General features: G+C 47.9%; 1 protein-coding gene and 1 long non-coding RNA gene across 4 annotated transcripts in view; one reads left to right on the forward strand and one right to left on the reverse strand.

The window, feature by feature from the left end:
* LOC308180822 overlaps positions 1-19,839 on the reverse strand; it is a 48,308-nt gene that overhangs the window by 27,069 nt on the left and 1,400 nt on the right. For 2 of the 3 annotated variants that reach the window (XR_013941202.1, XR_013941203.1), the window contains exon 1: positions 1,869-17,329. The exons of the other annotated variant lie outside the window; for it this stretch is intronic. This is a non-coding gene — a long non-coding RNA (uncharacterized lncRNA). Of the gene's footprint in view, positions 1-1,868; positions 17,330-19,839 lie in introns of those variants that run through there. 3 annotated transcript variants of the gene reach the window in all.
* AKR1D1 (aldo-keto reductase family 1 member D1) overlaps positions 1,125-19,839 on the forward strand; it is a 33,756-nt gene continuing 15,041 nt past the window's right edge. Inside the window, exons 1-2 of the mRNA XM_080563044.1 lie at positions 1,125-1,409; positions 17,336-17,503. Coding sequence (XP_080419170.1) covers positions 1,317-1,409; positions 17,336-17,503 — 261 coding nt within the window. The 5' untranslated portion in view covers positions 1,125-1,316. The remainder of the gene's footprint in view (positions 1,410-17,335; positions 17,504-19,839) is intronic.

Consider the following 19,839-nt stretch of genomic DNA (forward strand, 5'->3'; position numbering starts at 1 on the left):
TTGTCCTGCAGCACTGCACGTGCTATCTAGCAGAGATCTAGTGGGTTTGCACTTAGTCATGAGCTGCTTGGCAGGTTCCTACCAGCAAAAGCAGCAATTTTTCAGCCTCCACTGGAGACCCTTGAAGGTGTCCAACCCATAACACTGATGTAAAAGGCTCTCTTGGCAGGGTGTTCTTCAGACAGATCCCCAGCCTTAACAGCCACTACCTTTTACCCAATTGCAAACTAGCACCCACCTATTGATTTCAAGAACCCTGTGAAGATAGCTTGTGATGGATCCATGAACCCCTCCTTGAATTGCAGACTTGCTAAACTACTGACACGCACAGAAAGCTAGGCATGGTATTACAAGAGTGAAAATAACCTCCCAGGAGAAGGACATTGCTATGGCCAAGGAATAATCTTCTCTGAGGGCTTACCTTCAGGCAGAACTAGGAAGATATGGAAGGCCATACATTTCAAAACGAGATAGGGAGAGCTCGGCACAGCACAGCTGCAGGACACAACGCAGCAGGCTCAGGCCAGAGAACATCTTTGCAGCGCGGAGTAAAAGCTTGGCCCCGGGTGGACTGAGAGAGTCGGAAAGGACAGCAAGAGCTGTGGGTTGGATTTCACAAGGAGCATTGTCCCCTTCAGGGATAGCAGCAATAGGAAATGCATGCATTTTTTCCACCGTGGTGCAGAGCTAGACTGCGAGGAACTGTAATTCGGGACTCACACTGAGGCAGGGGAACAATTCACCACCCTCCTGGCTGGGATTTTCTTCATTCCTCCCTGCCCCTAAAACACCGGTCACCAACCTGCGGACAGGAGGGGTGCCCCCACCCGGGGCAGACACCAAGCGAGCCCCATTCCTTTTAAAACCCTTTCACCCCCCAGCAGGAAAACTTCCCAAACCCGCGTTCCCAAAGCCAGGGAAGCCCCGGGGAGCCCCCGACCCCCTTGGGCGCGGGCGGCTCCGCGCTCAGCGGCGCGCCCCGAGTTTCCCACGGAGCAGCCGGTGCCCGGCGCGACCCGGCGGGGCCGAACCGAGCCGAGCCGAGCCGAGCCGTGCTGAGCCCTGCCGAGCCGGGGCGGTGCGCGGGGGCCGCCGGTGTCCGCGGAGCCGGGGCGGGGCGCGGGGCGGTGCGCGGCGGGGCGCGGTGCGGGGCCGCGGCGGGCACACGTGGTGGCTCAGCCCCCCAAAAAGGCTTCTCCCGGCCGGCGGCAGCGGCCACTTCGGAGCTCGGCCCCCGGAGGTGGGTCGGTGCGCAGGGGGCTGGCTGCGGAGCGGCGCCGCCCGGCCGTGCGGAGGCAGCCCTACCTGGCGGCACGATGAACCTGACGGCCGAGAGCCACCGCGTCCCGCTGAGCGACGGGAACAGCATCCCGCTGCTGGGGCTGGGCACCTACGCCGACCCCCAGAAAGTAAGTCCGGGTCCCGGGGCAGGTGGGGAGCTGCCCTCCTGGTCCTTTCCTCTCCTCCCTCCCGCGCCCGGCTTGCTTTTTGCTCCTTTCCGCGCAAACTTTAAATAAAATTAAAAAAAAAAAAAGGCTTCTCCTTAAGAGCACCGGCAGCGCGCAGAGGAGGAAAGGTGGGAAGAAGGGGGGAAATATCCCAAAATCCCGCCGATCCCCAAATCCTTGCGCTGCGCGCCTCGCCTCCCGCACCGCCGCCGAGCTCCGCGCTTGGGGGCGCACGGGGAAGGGGCTGGGGGCCGGGGACCCCCGGGGGTGCCGTGGGCAGCGGGAGGGGAGCAGCCCCCGGAAAGCACCGGGTCCCCGTAGGGGGTCCCCGAGCCCCGTCCCCGGGCGGGGGCGCCGCGTTTCGGCTCCCCCGGGCTGGCCCCGCTGCCCCCGGCGCTGATAAGACAAGGGATTTCGGACCTTCTCGCAGCTGGCCCCGCCACTTTCCAAGGAATGTTCCTGAAACAAAGACCCAAATTCCTGCATCCTGATTCCTGCGGCTCCCACAGCTGATTGCCAGCGGCCAAACCACTCTCAAATACTCTGCATCCCTCGGTTTTGTGAGTCCCGGGCAGGCATCCCAGCTAACTGTGGCACTTCTCTGCTGCATCAAGGCCGTGGAAGCACACCTGATGCTTCTTCCCTCCGCGCGCCTGGGAGCGTGGAGGCAACTCCCTAGCAGCTACCTTCCGCTCTCCTAAGTGGACTGATCTTGCAGCAGTTCTTGTTTGTTTGTTTGTTTGAAGGGAAGCGAAAGAGATAGCATCGCCAGCCCCCTTCTTGTGTAATAGTATCAGAGTTGAGATGCAATGTTGCATGCATGACTCTGCATACCACGAGGTATTTAAAAATACCATTTTTAAGAAAATTCTTGATTAAAGCCATTTAACAACCGCTAAATGTGGCATATTAATAACAATGTTCAAGAAGACCCTCAAGAAAGGCTGCTGCAGGCAGTGTATGAGTGATACAGAAGGGGTGTAAGAAAGCCCCAGAGCTGCCAGTTTCCTTGGTTAGCAGCGCCAGTTCACACAGGGAGAATCAGTGGGAATCTGCAATTTCAGAGGCTGGGCACCGTCCCCCACATCACTAGAGTTTCTGGAGATATTTTTAGCTAGTGATGTTTCTTGAATAAGGGTTAGCGAAACAAAATTAAGCTCCCTAACAGGAGCTTTAACGTACCACAGCCGAAGATTGCATAATTCGGTGACAAAACAGTTCTGAATAAACTTGGAGCGGTCTTTGCAGTTCTGTCTGCCGTGCCCTCAGCCTGTGGGTTGCTGGCGAAGGGGTGGCCCAGCCTCATCGTGCTTCCCACCCGCAGCCTGGGTGAGCTGTGGCATTATTTAGCTAAAGCAGGCTGCTTGGAGCGGCAGGAACCTGCCTGAGCCCCGTGGGGAGGCGATGGGATTCCCCATCCAGGGGCAGCCTTCTCTGCTAAGAGTAACCCTGCTAAGAGCTCACTCCGCAGAAGGTCGGATGTCCTGAAAGCACCGCAGCCACAGTCCCGCTCCTTCTGCCCCGGCCCTGCAAAATCCCATGTCCTCCTTTGCCCGCCTGCGGGTCAGGGCGATGGCGAGCCCTCCCCATGGAGCTCACCCAGCAGTCATCAATCATTTTTAGGTGCTGGTTGTTTCCAGCCGAATCAGCCCCTGGGAATTGGCTTTCTGCGTGTGCCTCCTTTGTTTTGTGGTAAGGGAAGGGGAGGACAGGACAATGCAGACAGGACTTTGCTATGGCAACCCCAATTAAGAGCAATTGCAGCCGTTGTGTAAGGACACCCTCCGCGGGGATGGGTGCGTGTCCCAGCCACCCGTTCACACTCCCGCCCCACATCTGTAGGAGTTTGATTCTCTGAGCTGTCTCCCTTGCACATGATAAACACATTAGAAAGTTGTGAGTGAGAGGAGAAGCTGAGAAGAGGTAGCAAAGCACCGATAAGTCGCTTGCAAAAGTCTCATTTTCTCAGGAGAGCAGGTGAAGCACCACGTGTTGCTCCGGAGGTGCTGCAGCCCTATGCTAGGATTAGGACAGTGTGTTTGAGTCAGGGAATGTGCCAGGGAGGGCAGCTGGGGAAACATGGTAGCAAGGCACTGCTGGATTTGTTGCAGGATTGTTTGCAGCTGCTGGTTGGTGATGGGGCAGGGCATTTAAATGGGTCACGGCTTAAAGCCTATCCATCCTAAAAAGGCTGCTTTGCCAACGGGAGGACGGGGGGCTTCTGTCAATGTCTTGCCATGGCACGAAGTGTGGCTGAGCTGGGACAAGCTGCTCTGCTGAGTGCTGACTTGTGCCTGGCGCACCTTCCACCGGGATGCCTGGCAAGGTTTCCATCCTGTTCCTCTTGCCTAGAGAGTTGAAAGGGATTGTGGCAACGAGGGACAGTTTCAAGGTTTACCTTAGCGAGCAAGGCTATAAACTAGCACTGACATGTTTCTCTTAAAATGGTTAACTGTAGCCTTTTGTGGCTGAATTGCTTAAGCAGCAGCATCTGAGCCACCCGTTTGCCAGTGGTGGGGGCAGGCAGCTGGTGGAAGTCACGGTGCCAGCCGTCCCGAGCATGCTATTTCTGCTCATGAGTCAGATCTCCGCGACATGTAGCCATTTTGTGCTTTGATATGAAACGCAGAGCCGCTCACTTGTCAGATTATTCATCTTGCTCTTGGAGGCGGACTTTTTTTCAAAGGTTATTCACCCTGGCACCTCCGTGTCAGAGCAGCTTGTCCAAAACAAATCTGTTTTCTCAATCTGGCGCTGTAGCCCAGTAGCTCGTAATGAACCCGGAGTGTTCTTCCTGAAGTGCAGGAATGCGCCCGCTGGTTAAGCAAACCAGGCGTATCTAGCTAGCCACGGAGCAGGGAAAGCTGTTCCTCTGACGGCTGGTTACAAGGAAACAGAGGCAGGAGGCCAGCTTTCATGTTTTGGGCTTTGTCTGGGTAAACTGCATAGCAGCGCGTTCAGAATTGAAATGTGTCAGCAGCTCGTCTTAAATAACTTAATTGTGCTCCTAAAGACTACTTAGGAAGATAAGTCCTGCTTCTGCAGTTGTGAAACATCAAACACAAAAATAAAATCTGTTGACTGAAGCTTGGTCTCGTGCACGAGCTTACTGACTCAATGAAGCACATCACTCAGCTGCAGCAGAGCTGGCTGCTGGGGAAGAGGTCTGTTTGACAATCAGGTTACTTTGCTTTTTTGAAAGCTTTTTCCCTGCACTTAAAGGAGAGCTGCTCTTCTGTCTGGCTACAGGTTGAACTAATTACTCGAGACTAACAACACTGATAGTGCAATGTTGGGAGTTTTTGTTTTATTCTCCTAGCACAGCAGGAAAATGCAATGAATACACTTGCTATCAGCTCATCTCCCTCCAGGAAGAAAGGAATCTTCACTGGGTCATAGAATTACTGATAAATTTGGACTGATTGTTAAAAAAGTTATTAGAAGACATTTTTGCTGCTCTAAGTGGTGTTTCCTATTCTTATTTTCACGGAATGCTAATAGCTGTATTACCAAAAATCTTAGTTTGCTTTTTGGTGCAGATGCCAGTGCACTGAAGCTGATTTTGTGCTCTCCTTGCACAGGGAAGGAAACAAGTAAAATCTTGCCTGCCATAAATTCGCCTCTCCATCCTAGCAAGGATGGACTCAAGCAAAACATTGAAAATCTCAGTTGCTGTCTCCTTCCCCTTTTCTCTCTTCCCTTCTCCCCAGTGTCCCTTCCGTTCATGGATTTGGGTGGGAACCACAGCAGGAGCAGGGAGTCTGGACTATCAAGGCCCTCCAGACAGCTTTAAAATTTGAGGCCAATTCTGCCTCTCTCTGGCTGCGCGGATCCTCCTGGCAAAGACCCGTGAGTGCAGGAGCGGCTCTGCCAAGGCTGCACATCCAGCTTTCCCTCCCTGAGGGCCCCCAGGCTGCTGACCCTATTCTTGGGGGTATTGAACACCTCGGGGAGGAAGGAGGGAGAAGGCAGCCCCAGGGGGGTGGGAGGGGAGGATGGAGGAGGACAGCCCCCTCGTTGAACCTGTAGCATCGCCTGGTGCAAGTGCAGAGCTGGATCAGAGGGCTTGGTTCCCAGTGCCACCAGTGAGTGGTACCCACACCCGGCAGGCAGCAGACGGGGCATGGGGATGAGCAGGCTCAGAGGGGAAAGGTGCTAAAAACGCTCCTAAATCCTGGAAATCCTATGCCTCATTAAAACTGCACTTATGCCCGCTTCACTTCATAACTCATCCCTGTCAACGCGGCTAAGATCACCAGCCCAGTGCCTCCACATAAATACTCACTGTCTCCCTGGAAGGTCAAGGGGCCTTGGCCGCACGTCCTCTCCTGCCTTCCTGTTTTGACTGAGGGAGGAGAGGGCTCGGAGGGAAGGTTGTAGCAACCACACTGTACACAGGCACTGCTTCTGAAACATAAGATTGGGCAAAGCGCTCAAGAATAGCACTGGGTGAGGGCTTTTGGCAAGTTGTGACTCTGCTAAAAATGAGGTTCTGAGGTAGCCAAATCCATTCATAAATTGGAAGCAGTTTTGTGGAATAGTTTCAGGCAAAACAAATGGCAAAGTATTTCGTTTTGGGCACTGGCAGTACAAGCTGAGGAATCAAAAGATTATTAAAGCAGTTGGAGGGAGCAGTTGCCTTACCCCGAATAGCCCGCTGGTTAGGGAACCCACTTGGGCGGTGGGAAACCAGATTCAGTCCTCCCCTCTGCCTCCGGCGATCAGATTCGTATCACGCAGCCCAGGGAAATAACGTGATTGTGGGGTATGTGGTAGCTTGAGGGGGGCAAGAAGAACCACACACACGTTGGAGCGGGAGGAACACCCATCCCACAGCCCGGTGGCTCTGACTGCAAAAGAGCTCTGCGTGGTGATTTCTTGCCAGGCAGGAGAGACCCATGCCTGAACCCCTAACTGCCACAAAGTCACCCTCGTGAGTGCAAGCCTGGGTTTTGCTTAAAAAGGGTTGGCTGGTTTGAATCAGGGAAAGGAAAAGTTCATCCAGGGCTCCCACATCCGATCTGAGTGACCAAGTGAAAAGTCTTTTTTGGATAAGTAAGAACACTGTTTTGGCACTCTGAATTACTTTTTACACCCAAGCTAGAAGCTGAACAGAGTAAATTTTTGCTGTATAGTCCCAGCAGCCCCTAGTGTTCTCGTAGGAGCTTTTATGCCAAAAATGTTCCTCGCACGAGGGTGCACGCACAAATTATTTCAATCAGCCCTAATGGTGTGGGCTGCATCTCTGCTGCAGGCTGCCCTTTGCTGGGGCTGGCCGTAGGCTACCTTTAAGTCAAGAGAGGTATCAGTTAACTTATCCCCATGGTGCGATCTGGATCCCTGAGCTGCAGGCGGGGGGGGGAGGATACACATGATTCACTTCTCTTTGTTTTCCTCCTGGCCATCAGCAGCTTCTGAAACATGATCGGATGGAGACAGCAATGATAACAAGTGACTTGTAAAGAAAGTCACCTGGCTTGAACCAAATCCATGAAATGGATTGGGTGTTGAAAGTCCCAGGCAGGAGCAATACCTGAGATCTCTGCAGTTGGGGTTGAAGCTTAAAGGCTTCCACTTCCTGATCTCTTCGCTATTAATTTCTCCTTCTCCAAATCCAAACTTTCTTCTTCATCCCAAGGCAAACCTCCCACTCTGCTACAAGATTTTACTTGAAAGAAGTAATAGAGGCAGAAGCAAGCAGGAATTGCCATAACATGCACCGTGTCCTTACAGCCTTAGTTTACTTCCCATAGCACACTATTAAACAATAAAAAAAAAAAAACCACAGTCCTATTAACATGAACAGTAACACACAATCATGTATGTGAACTCAGAGAGTACCTGGAGTATGAAGTTAGCTCTGTAATGAACCTGCACAAAATCACCACAGATGTAGGCCAGCGATACATTTTGCCTTTTTTTAGCCTTAAAAAAGGTATCTGGAATCCAATTTGAAAAGAGCTGTGGGGGAGTCAGCTGACATACTTGGCTATGAAGCCTCATATTCATGCCCTGAACTTAAGAAGTAAAATAAGTTCCCAGAAGAAAACTTAAAAAAAGAAAAATAAAATTGTGGGGCCATATCTCCCTAGCAGCATTTCCACAGGGCATTGTGCCCCTTTACAGTGCCCACTGGTGACTGCTGCTGGCTTTCTCAAGCCATTTGCTTTCCGAGCAGCAGCATTTCTGCGTGGGTATTAATCAACCTCATCCCCGGGGAGCACTTGGGAGCAGCAGAGCACACAGCAACATGTTGCCTCTCAGGGCCGGGATTTCCGAGGTGTCTCTCAGGGTCTCCGAGGACATCCTCAAGCCACACTCCCGAGCTGAGACCCGCACACGTGAAGCAAAGGTGGGAGGAAAGGAGGCACATTACAACAGCCCAGGGAGAAAGCTGTGCCTGAGCTGCTATATGTCCAAGACGGCTCTTTGCCCGCCTATGAATAAACCATTAGCCTAGCCTTCAGGCTGAACAATATTTACCCCCAAACTATGCCTCTGTAGCCAGATCAAACTTATGACTCAGCTGGTTTCCCGCTCGCAGGACTAGACCATACCCCAGCCGTTCTGCTTGCAGCGTGCAAGTGGCACACCTCGCCTTTGGTTACGGGCAGCGATGCCCTCGTTGCTTAATCTCTCAGATTTTACTCCTTATTCCTCAACTAAGTCACAGTTACTGGCAAGGCCTGGTTGCCAAGAGTGGATGAAGGCAGGATTTCTTAGTATTTGGTCCCCAGATGCCGGGATGAGGCAGCAGCAGGCGCCAGCTTTTAGCAGGCAGCAGAACTACGTGGCTCTCAGGCAGGAGAGCAGCCAATGGTTTGGAAACACGATCAAAAGCCCCGTAAGAAAGAAGTGACAGGAGAAGGAGTCTGCACGAGGCTTCAAGAAACTGCAGTGACTCTGGGCTGTGTTACCGCCTTAATCCATCTCTGCTTTTTGCTACTGAGGTGGCGAGCATGCCAGAGCACGAGGGACGAACGCTTAAGGTACTGCGTTCATGGGCTGTCCTTCTCATCACAAATAAATGAGGGTACCAAGTAGAAAAATGCAAAAAAAATCGAATGGTTTTCAAACAAATCCTGCTTTCATCACTGACTTTTGCTAAAAATCTTAAAGTTGTATGACATTTTATATTTCCCTATCATATATGCTTTAATGGCATATTTGCCACCAACGAAGAGCAGAGTTCATTTATCTTGCAAATAATCAGAGCCTTTTCCACTCTGCCATACAACTTTCCTGCTCTGCAGCTGGAACAGTCTTTCTACACTCCTGTGCCTTCAATGCTTTCTCAGCCGTGACCTCTCCTCCCCCTGCCTGCAACCACCTCTTGACGCCTCAGTTCCTGCTAACTCCCTGTAATCTCATGTTATACAATGGAACAGTTTTGGCTTGCATAAATGCAAGATCGCATCTCTAACTCATTAAGAAAGAAAAATTAAGTCATCTAATTATATATTAAAAAAAAAAAAGGACCTGTTAATCAGAAAAGGCAGCCTTTTTTTTTTCCTGATATGTGGCAAGCTCAAAAGCTCCTACCTTTTGCGCAAGAACTGTCCTTTTACTGGTGAAGTTGGATTTGACAAAATGACTTATCACCCTCTGTCAAGCTGGAGAAAAGATTCTTGCACATAACTTTCTTAACAATGTAAGCTGTGTTTTTATGAGTTTTATTTGCACAAAGCTCTATTTTATTGGCTCTAAGACAGTGCTGAATTCACAGAAATGCCTGTTTACCTCTCTCTATCTTCTCTGCTGAAATCTCCGTGGTTCTTCATTTCTATGAATCCCGTAGCTTACAAGAAAACAAACTGATAGTATGACTAATCTCTGCTTCATGCCAGTGGCTTCTGTGGTGTTTCCAGCTCTGAACACAATTAGCGTCTAATCATATGTGGCGAATTAAAAGCTTCATTCGCTGAAATGGTCAACATGTAAAATGCCTGATGGGGACGGGTCTAGTCTCAAGGAAGAGGGCAAATGAAAGACTAACTTTCTAGCTACAAAGTTCATCAACCTATAGAGCAAAGTGGCCATAAAACTGGTAGTTGCAGAAAATGGTAGATTTCTTAGTTTGCCCTGATGAGCAGATGGCATCACTGGTAAGTCAGAGTGACTTAGCCCACACCACCAAACCTGAATATTCCTTAAACTACAGGACCAAGAGATGTCTATCCCCCTTCTGCAGGGTGGATGACCCGGGCTGATGAAGGCGTTGACAGCTAGATAATCGCCTGGCCCTGGTGCAGTGATGCCTGTGTAATCCAAGCGGAGGGGCTGGCTCTTGCAGCCAACCTGGCACGGCTTCACTTGGCTCCCGGAGGCAGCACTGACACACGCGGGCTTGGATGCCGCCAGAGCGTGCCGGGGGGAGAAGTTCCCAGAGCAAGGCGACATTTAGGAGATGACAGCTTTGGCTGGGAGCTGGTACGGCTCTCGGATGGTGGATATCAGACGCTAACATCACCCGCTGGAGCTAGATGTGTGGCTGTGACAGAGGGTGGAACTGCATTTAATCGGTCCAGATGCAAAACTAACAGAAGGTTAATCCAGATAAGCTTTTAAGGACGGTAGCACTACCCAAAAACAGTTTTAAGGATTCTTGTTTGAAAAGTAACCAAACAGGAAGCAGACCTTTTCCGTTCCATAGCTGTGTACGGCAGTGATGAGCACGAGCTGTTTCAATACATCCCTCTTCCAAAAACTACAAAGCTAGCTGTTACCAATGCAAGAATATGCAGCCCAAATATTGACCAAAAAAAGATTACTTTTTCTCTTTCTCTGGCTTTGTAAAGATGCTGGATTTTTAACCCTGCCCAAGAGCCATAGGGAAAGCCCTTCTACGTAAACAAAAGTTCTACAGACTGCTTTACAGAAGTGGAGACAGGGAATCGCCAGCACTGTTGAAGAGAGTGGAAAAACTGAACCCCTGCAAGTGAGTCATCTGAATTAACGTGACTGAAAGATACACTTTTTGGCAAGAACACTTAGAGCCCAATTTTCTAGGCAAACCTGCTCCATTTTCTGAAACGTCCCTGAGTGACTCCATACGCTAAACGTGGCCGCGCACTCCCACGTGTCCCTGGTTCCGTGCGGTTCCCCGAGGAACAGCGTAAGCATGTTCTTACGGCTCATGTGGGAAGAGAACATCTGCGCTGCGTCTTCGGTTGACCCAGGAGGCCACATTTGTCAAAACTTGAAAACGCTGTGCAGAAAATGCCTCTTTAAGCTTCATCAAAGCCAACTTCTGTTGGTTCAGCTAACTAGGTGGTGGAATTCCCCAAGCTTTACATCTGCCTTCACAAATGTTTCTGCCAACTGGTGCCAGAAACCTCTCCCCATTAACTCTAGGGAATGAAGTGGAGGAGCTACTGGCAATCTTTGCTTTCTCCTCCGCTATTGCACAAGCTGGTGCTTCATCCTCCCCTAGTACCTCACACATCCCTGGGATCACATTTCTTGTTTGAAGGATGTTTAGCATCCACCCTTTCAGTTAGATGTGTGCTTTCTAGGGCTGGATATTGTGTGCTCCAGCTCTACAGGAAACTGTCCCAGTACACCCCACTGTCACTGCGAGCATGGGACGCCAGCATGCACATCATTTTCTTTGTTTGCTTTAATCCTCTAGCTGCTTAAAGGGCAGCTTAAGGGGCATAGCAGACCTTTTGCTTAGGCTTGCCTTAAGTGAAAACTTGCAGCGATCCTCAAGCTGAGGATTCCGCAATCAAGTGGTAAGAAAAACTCCAGCAGCCTCTGCCAGCTACAATAATAAGGCTTTCCTGAACACAGCTTTGGCTAAATCCTAGAATAACAGTGTCACAGGAATTCTAGAAATGTTAAATCTGCAGTTATGCAATCTAGGTTGCTGCTGTTCAGGCAGTCAGGCCACAGGCTTTGGACCACTGATGGGATGTCACACGAGACAAAAAGGCAACCCTTGTCCACGCTCATTTGCAGCACGACCTGAGGCAGAGAGCATCACCATTCACTGCATCTACTGTGGGTGTATTTGTCATCCTCCACTTTCTAACGAAGTGCAGAGCTACGGAGCATAGCCCCAGGCCAGCATAGCAGCCCCTTGCTGTGCTCCCTGCCGCCGACCTCAGCTCTACCTGCTTTTGCAGAGATCCCTTCTCCGGGTTTTGCTTCCCAGATGGTGGCTGCCAATACTTCCGGGGGAGGAAAGCCAGATTTTCCTGTGTACAAGAGAGAGAGATGTGCTGGTGGTTGCGTTTTCCAAGAAAGAGGTGTACGGTACAGCTTCTTCTTTACAAGATTAAACAATTCTAAGAATGTACCCTTGTGCAGCTTATATCCTCTGGCTTTGTAAACTCAACCTGCACTTTCCTGTAATGCCTTCAGTACACGTTTTCTATGCTCTGCTCCTGACATCTTAAGCCAGTCCTCTTTGCCAGTTTTTCCGGAAAACAGGCAAATGGAAATAAGCAATTGGGCTTCTAGAAACTTGCATAAGAATCTGTGTGTGAGTGCCGAGCTCTGGCAACGGAGGCGCTGAGCCCAGGAATGTACCTACTTTCTCCTTCCTGTATTTAGCTGACTAAGATTCCTAAACAGCAGCTCCACATCTTAAATTATAGGTTAGCACTGGAGCGCTTAGCCCACAGTTCGGATCCCTTGTGTAATTCAGCTGCAGCTCGAGTCAGATTTTTTCCAGGAGTTGGCCCTGTCTTTCCCAACAGCTCTTCCTCCCAGTATCACCAGTCCCAGAGGGGGGACTGGATACCACTCACTGCCCAGGTGAGGTGCTCAGAGCTAAGGTAAACTGCTCATCCTGTCAAGTGTTGCTTCTTCAGCTCCCATGAGCTGCTAAGGCGGGGGCAACTCTAAATCTGCGTGAATGAAATGAGGCAGAGCAGCACGTGGGAGCCTGTCAGACTGTTTACCGTATGCGCCAGTAAGGAAAAAATGACAATACTGGTGTTAAGACATTGAAAAGCACTGCCCATGGGAGCTGTTCATGTAGTCTTGCAAGATTGCTATCTACAACTGATATGTCCTGTTAGCTTTGTCTTTGGAGGTAGCCGTAATCCCTCTGTATCAGCTAAAAAGTAGATAGAAATTGCTGACCAGAAAAGGATGCTACAGAAAAAGCAGAATGACTGGCACGAAGCTGAAATGCAACACTAAATTGCAGTAATGTGTTGGACTACCCCAAACACTGCTAAGCAAATACTGTCCTACTTGAGAGGCAACAGCAAAATTTGTGGGTATGCCTGCACAAAAAAAAAAAAAAAAAAAGTATTCTCCTGTGGCTTGATCACGTGCAATCCTGAGTAAAACTGAAGCTGTACATTTTCTGTGGTAGGGAGAATAATTTCTGACAAAATGGGATGTGATGGAAGGTGTCTGGAATAAACATTAAAAAAAATTGATGGTCTCAGAGGAAAAGAGAGCATACCCTTTCAGACAGGCAGAACTGATGAAGCACATTGCTTTTTCAGACTCATAAAATGTGGTAGCTGGCCAGTTGGCTACTTCATCTATGGAGAAGGGGCCAAATTGCTTCTTCCTTTCTTTCAGTGAAAGTGCAGATCTGAGCCTGCTCCCCGCATCCTTGTGCCAGATTATATTTACCATAGAACATGAAGGAAGTGATTGCTGGTTTAATCTGTCGTGTGCCAGCAAATCAGTAGGTTTACAGGCTATTGACTGATAGAGGGAAAAAGCTGCAAGTTGTTTCTTTAACCTGTATGATCTTAAAAATAACTTAGATGCTAGGTGTTCTTAGTGAAAGAGCAAATGGTTCTAGTTCACTGACCAGTTTTTCTTTCATCAGAATAGTTGTAATAAATGTAATACTTTTCTGGCACACAGTCACTGAATGTAACAGCACTGCAGATAAAATCTGGCTTACAGTGTACAAGTGGTTATAAAATTCCAGTTCTAAAATAACAGCCCTTGATCAAAGTAGCACAGTTGCATGGCACACTGATTAGAAACTGAAACATTAATTATAGCTAAGGATCAAGCACACCTCTTATCTACGGCTAAATAAAATGTAATAAAGAAGTAAAGATTTGTCTTAAGGCCAAAGCCTCCTGAATGACTACTGACAAAGCACAAAGGTTTATAGCGCCGAGACATTTCAGTACCTTGTCATGCATTCATACTGCTCAAAGCCTAATCCCCACTTACTTGGGAAATGGTGTGAGAACACATGGAGGCCTGCCTGAAGAGAACAGACAGCATGGGCAACCATTCTTGCTGGTGGGATGCACCACCACCTGTAGGTATACAGCCCGCAGTGAGGCTGCCGAGGTCTGGCTGCCCTGGTAAAGGTGAGCCACTGCCCAGCCCCTACTCCCTTTACTCCATGAAAGACTGAAAATTGGAAAGTCTCAGGCTAAGCAGGTGAGTAGAGGGGAGAGATCCAGGCTTGCGCCTTCTCCGCTGGAAAGACAGATGAGCCGTGGTCATGATCTGAGTCATCCTGCTTTAATATGGTCTGTCAAAAACAACGGAATAAGATATGACACTTAAGGCAGCACTTCTAAAAAGTGGCATAAACCACAAGATAACTAGCCTGTGCAACTCATCAGCGCAGTTTACCACAGCCCATTACTGCAGGCTTTGGAAGGATTAGAGATGTGAAATGCTAGAGATGATAGTTTCTCCATCAGAATGAAAATAAACATACAGTATAAAGTTTCCAGACTCTCAGATGTCCCAGATGTCCCAGGCCTTCAGCTTGGAGGGTTCAATAAAGGCATTTTCCAAAAACCATTCCCTAGGTTCCCTTGCATTTTCATCTGAAACACCTTAAACTAGAATCTGTCAGAGCTAATATACCACATCAGATGAAATGAACTAGCACAATGAAAACATTTGTATTTAATGTAAACCCATCTCCAGCCCTTAGTAATCAAGGTGTGATCCAAAAAAAAAAAAAAAAAAGCCTCCTCCAGCCCCTAAAGAATAAGATTAACCCTTTAATCCTTGAGATGGAGGACTCTTTCACAAGATTATTTGTACAGATGCATATAAGTCCCATGCAGAAGATTAAGAAATACATACTGCTCTAACATAAGCTAGCCAATTCAGCCAAAGGCAATTGAAGAAGCTGCACGCTTGCTCATTTTCCTCTGTTCCACCCTCCTGCCAAACCTGCAGCGATACCCTTGTGTGGTATGTGACACTCTGCTCTTCTTTACCTATCCCTTCTGCTTCTCTTACTGACCAAATGGCCCCAGTGTCTGAGAAAATTAGACAACCGAGAAAATCAGCAACTCAGTAATCAACTCAGAAATCCTTGCTTTGCGGAGTTTAGTTTACAGCTTGATGAAACAGCTGGGAGCTGTGCTGATGCCATCTGACGAGCAAAAGAGAGGTAAGGAAATCTTAGGATCAGGTCCTTAACCCATTTTCAGGCTTTCCAACGTAAGGGAAGAAAAAAAAAAAAAAGAAAAAAAATTTAAAAAACCTGTATTAAGGTAATACGTCACTGTAAACTGAACGTTCTGGTTGTGTACACATGTGTAACAGAAATCAAACAAAAATGTCTAAAAGCCACAGTTATTGAAAAATCAGGTTTCATAGAGAAAATACCACACTTTTTAAAATATATTTCTCATTTGGGTAACTAGTCATCCCTTGGACCTGCGCCCTCTCATGCTTTAAGCTGACCCCCCTTGCTCTGCTGGTCAGCCCAAGCCTTGCACCAATAGCTACAGTGCCGTGCAGCTCGTTGCTGCAGCAGAGCTCTGAGGTTACTGTCAGCAGCACCTGCAGACTCAGTGCTCGTGCCAGAGCTTTTCCTCTCTCACCTTCCTCAGACCCTGTGCTCGCAGGTTCAGGCAGGGACAGAGCAGCAAACGTATTAGATGTTGTCACTGCTCCGTGCCTTGCGCTCCTGTCACGCTGCCCGGCATGCCCCGAGTGAAAGCTAGCCACCGACTGCTCCTGAAAGGCTTTTAGCTGCCCTGATCCTCGTTATATCCTATCAACAGCTAGGCGAGGGCCCTCAGGGGGCTGAGCATGCCCTTCGGAGGCTCCCACAGTGAAAGTAGCAGCATTCAAACAAGTGTTTCGTTGTCTCTCTTAATTAAGCAGACAATATTGCATCGTCACTGCTCTAATTACTTGAGCATGTCAAATTGCACCATTCTGCCTCTCAGCCCTCTTTAATAAATCAGGACAAGCACAAACGGCTTTACGTTTTAAGTAACATTTAGGCACTGCATCTTGGCGTGGAAAGTCTCCGCTGAACCTGAACAGAAGCCAGCCCAGTCCTGTCTGACAGCAGCCAGCCCGGATGGGATGCTGAGGAGCAGAGCAAGTTGGCAGGGATACGGTCCCATTACTCCAGAATAACCCACTGCCAACCCCCAGCTCTGGGATTTTAAAGTCGGAGATATTGACCCCCTTGTGTCTTCAGTAAGCCTTTCTTCCATTAACCTGGAAGAGTAGTCCAGTGTTCTTGCAGGCTGCAGCAACCTGTGGCAGCTACCTTCCAGTTCAGCAGGTGGTGGAAGAGCAATTGCTAATTTTATGGGAAACTCCTGGGAAGCCAAGCCGAAGGAAGGCTTGGAGGGAAACAGTGATCCTTGTGGGGAAAGTGCTCCTCCCCAGCAGCACCTGATGCGAGTCTCATTTTTTATCGCTCCTTGTTGTCAGCAAAACCAACAAATTTGACATCCTCTCTTCATATCCTGTCCCCATTCCAGATGTCTCTGGCTTCTGTTTTCTTCACAGGAGAAGTTTGGTCTTGGTCTCTCACTTGGAAATAGCAAAATTGACTTTTTGATATTTGCCTGCTGGCAGACAGCAGCACAGCAGGTTGACTCACCCTATTTCAGTTTTCCTTCGAGTGAATCAGATGTCCCTGTCTTAGCAGAGCAATGCTTATGAACAGTGGGAGAAAAGTGTTGCCATGTGTTATTGAGAGCCCTTGACCACCACTGCTTAGAGCTGCTCTGCTCACACACATTGCAAACTCTGGCAACAAGGAGATGTTTTTCAGCCCAATTTCAGTGAGCAAATGCTTTCAGTGAGCAATCTTATGCTTTTTTGCTTGGTTTGGCCTGTGTGTATTTTGCTTGCCACATTGGCTTATGGAAAATATGGCTGTTCCGGAAAGAAAACACACACACAAAAAATGCTTACTCTGAATTTCAGCAAAGATGAGTAAGCATAAGTGCAGCACACAGTACAGAAATGTGCCTTGAACTTATTAAGAGGTTTTTTGAGCTCATCTTAAACCAAAGCAGCAAGAGGTGTATACACATACACTAAAAGCCTACTGATTCTTAGCCACACTGTAAAGCAACTGTCCACAGCTGGGAATACCAGTAGACCCCCCTGAGCTATCGCCCTTCGGACTGTGATGCCCCCAATTGTAAGTCAGTTTGAGGAGAAAGATGTCACACCCAAATTCCTTCTTGCCCTGCTGAAAGGCCTGATGGGTCACAAGGTATTCAAGGAGCTTCTGATCAGACAGATGTTTGATCAGCTCTGCCCAGCCAAAAAGCCTTCTTCCATTTGAGGAAGGGAATTTACTGAACAGCTGTTGTAGGACAGCCTTTACTCTCTAGATGAGAAATTCTGAAATCATTTTCACCTCAAATATATTCAGTTCTTACTTTCTGAGGACTCTTGTACTCTTTCTTTCCTAGATGCATAGCAAATGTTCTGCTTTTCCACCTCATTTTTCCAGCCTGGTTCCACATTTATGACAGTTTTGAAGAAAAGCATGCAGCACATTTTTGTTCAGAAGTTGAAACACAGGTGTTTGGGGAGATAGGGGATGGTTAGACTGGGTGAACTTCATCGTGAACCTTGTGGCTATCTCAGTAACTCTAATATATTCAAAGAGAGGGAAGCAGGATGCTCTCTTGCATACTTTTATTCTTTTTCTTTCCCATTAGACTCCCAAAGGCTCCTGTTTGGAGTCAGTGAAGATTGCCATTGATACTGGTTATCGCCACATCGACGGTGCTTTTGTCTATTTCAATGAGCATGAAGTGGGCCAAGCCATCCGGGAGAAGATTGCTGAAGGAAGGATCAAGCGAGAAGACATTTTTTACTGTGGCAAGGTGAGAAACTTGTGCTCAAATTATTTACACTAAATCCAGGATTTCTGTGAATGGGCTTTCTTAAGAATGCCAGTGCTCAACATCCGGCACATTTCCAGACCCAACGTCCTTTGTTTTTCTTTCCTAGCATTTCCATAATGCCTCGGCAATATCAGCACTAGATTTGCTATAAAGCATGAGAATCCCCGTTGTCCTCAGCTTAATGCTAAGTTAGCAGTGAGAACAACACAACGTGCATTCTGCCTAGTATTGTAGGCATTTGCAAGTTCCAACCATTGCTACACATAGTGTTGCTACCTAGGCTGTTACTGTCCCACGTGTTGTGCTGGCACAAGCATTTGTATAGTCACACGCTGAGCCAGACTTGGACAATAATCTTGCAAATGAGTTATTTTCTGTTAGAGCAATTCCCCATACAGGTTTGCCTTGAGATTGCACAATGAACGGGGTGGGAGCAAACACGTGCATGCCAGTGTCTGTGTACGGGAGAACAGCAAGTGCTTGTGTTGGTACCGCTGCCAGAAAATTACTCATCAAGCTACACCCTAATTACTGTATCATCTGTCATTAAAGACTTCTCTGATCATGAATCAACTCAGTTGGAGAGAAGAGGTCATCACACTTCCGCTTTAGAGCAGCAAGCCTGGAGTAGTGCATGAGCTACTTAATGCTTTAAAACCCTAGCTGTAAGAGCCGATTCTCTGCTAGAAGAATGAAATCCCTTGCCTGACAAAGTGTATGATAGAAGCTGCTACAACCACGATGACTAGATTGCAGGTGTAAGAGAGAGAGCTCACTGCACGTTGCTAAATAAAGATCAGATGACCCCCAGAAAGTTCATGGTCTCTGCCCAGTTTCTAATGGAGTTTATGGCCTCAAATCCCCCTTCCGGCAGTACTACTTTGGACCTATCAGCCTCATATTTTCCCTTTCTCCTTTCCCAAATAAGACGTAATCCAGAGAAGCTACTCAGCAGCCTTGGAAATAAATATCATGGTTCCTAGAGTGAAAGATCTGATGGGATAAAAGGTCTGTTTTACTATGAACAATTTGGTTAAGCTTTATGATCAGGGAAACTAAACTTCAGATTGGGTAGTTGCAGACCAAGTGGATTTTCAGCAGCTACAGAGCAATTTCCAAGTAAAGCAATTTCCAGTCTTTAAAGTATGCAACTCTTTTCCTAGTTCCCTGCTCAGTTCTGCTGGTAACAACCTTGCCATCTTGAGAAAAGCTTCAAGTCCTCAGATTTTCCACCTTTATCAGGGTAATCTCTCAATCTCTCATAAGCCAAAAAAGTTGATTTGGGTCAGGCGAAATATTTAGTTTCAACTGTTTTATAGCTTCATTACAGCAAATTACCAGTAATATTTCAAATCAAAAACACAAAATTGTGCCAAAAGTTTAGAACCAGATGTACTAACAATATTATGTCTTTAACTTTCCCAACTGCTTCCCCTGCAGTTTATTTTTCCATATAAATTTTTAGGATCTGCAAAAGTGCATCTCTTGGTAAAATTTTATCTTGATTCCAAACTTACTTTATTAGGGCTTTCTATGTTCAATTGTCTGATCTAATCACACAGTGATTTTCCCCACTGCTTAAACAATGAACCATCTGTGAAACCACATCTTCTGTTTCTTGATTATAAGTTCAGTTGTTCCCTAAACTGCAGGTCCTGCTAGTCTCGAGGTTGCAATTGGTAGTACCGCAATAGTCAGTGCCTGTGGTTCCAGCCTTCCTCGTGACTGTGAGATAAGACACACATGGATTTATCTTTCTATGGTGTCCTAGTTTTGCTCAACAAAATGAGGGTTTTATTTTAGGTGGTCACATTAAGCATCTCATTAACATTCATTAAAGCATCTCTGTAGTCTTTAGAATATTCAAGGGCAGAGGTGGAAAATATACAGCAACCAACTCAATCCATCACAAGCCAGATTTTCACAGGTTTCACTAGAGTTTTTCACAGCCACTCTGAACCTCCCAGGAAGACTGGGACTGGATGACCCTTATCTTAGGAGCCCACATATCTTCAGCTTTGTGTACCTTATGCACTTAAGCATTGCACAAACTATAGGCAAGTATCAAGCCACCAATAGATACATCAGCCATTCACAGACCTTCCCTTAAACAAAGATGATGCAAACCAAAGGTCCATCAGCGGGTACTAACAGGAACAGCCCCACTGAGTGGCAGTGTTACTGGAACAGTGAGTTGGTGCAACCGTGCTGCATCTGCCAGTTGAAATCATCAGCACTTGCACTTGGCTCTTGCTGCTGGCTGGCTGATCAGGCACAGCAGCTCAGCATCCAGAAATTTTAGAGGTTTTCTATCA

The sequence above is a fragment of the Anser brachyrhynchus genome (genome assembly GCF_964034855.1).
Source record: "Anser brachyrhynchus genome assembly, chromosome: 1".
Taxonomy (NCBI): Eukaryota; Metazoa; Chordata; class Aves; order Anseriformes; family Anatidae; genus Anser; species Anser brachyrhynchus.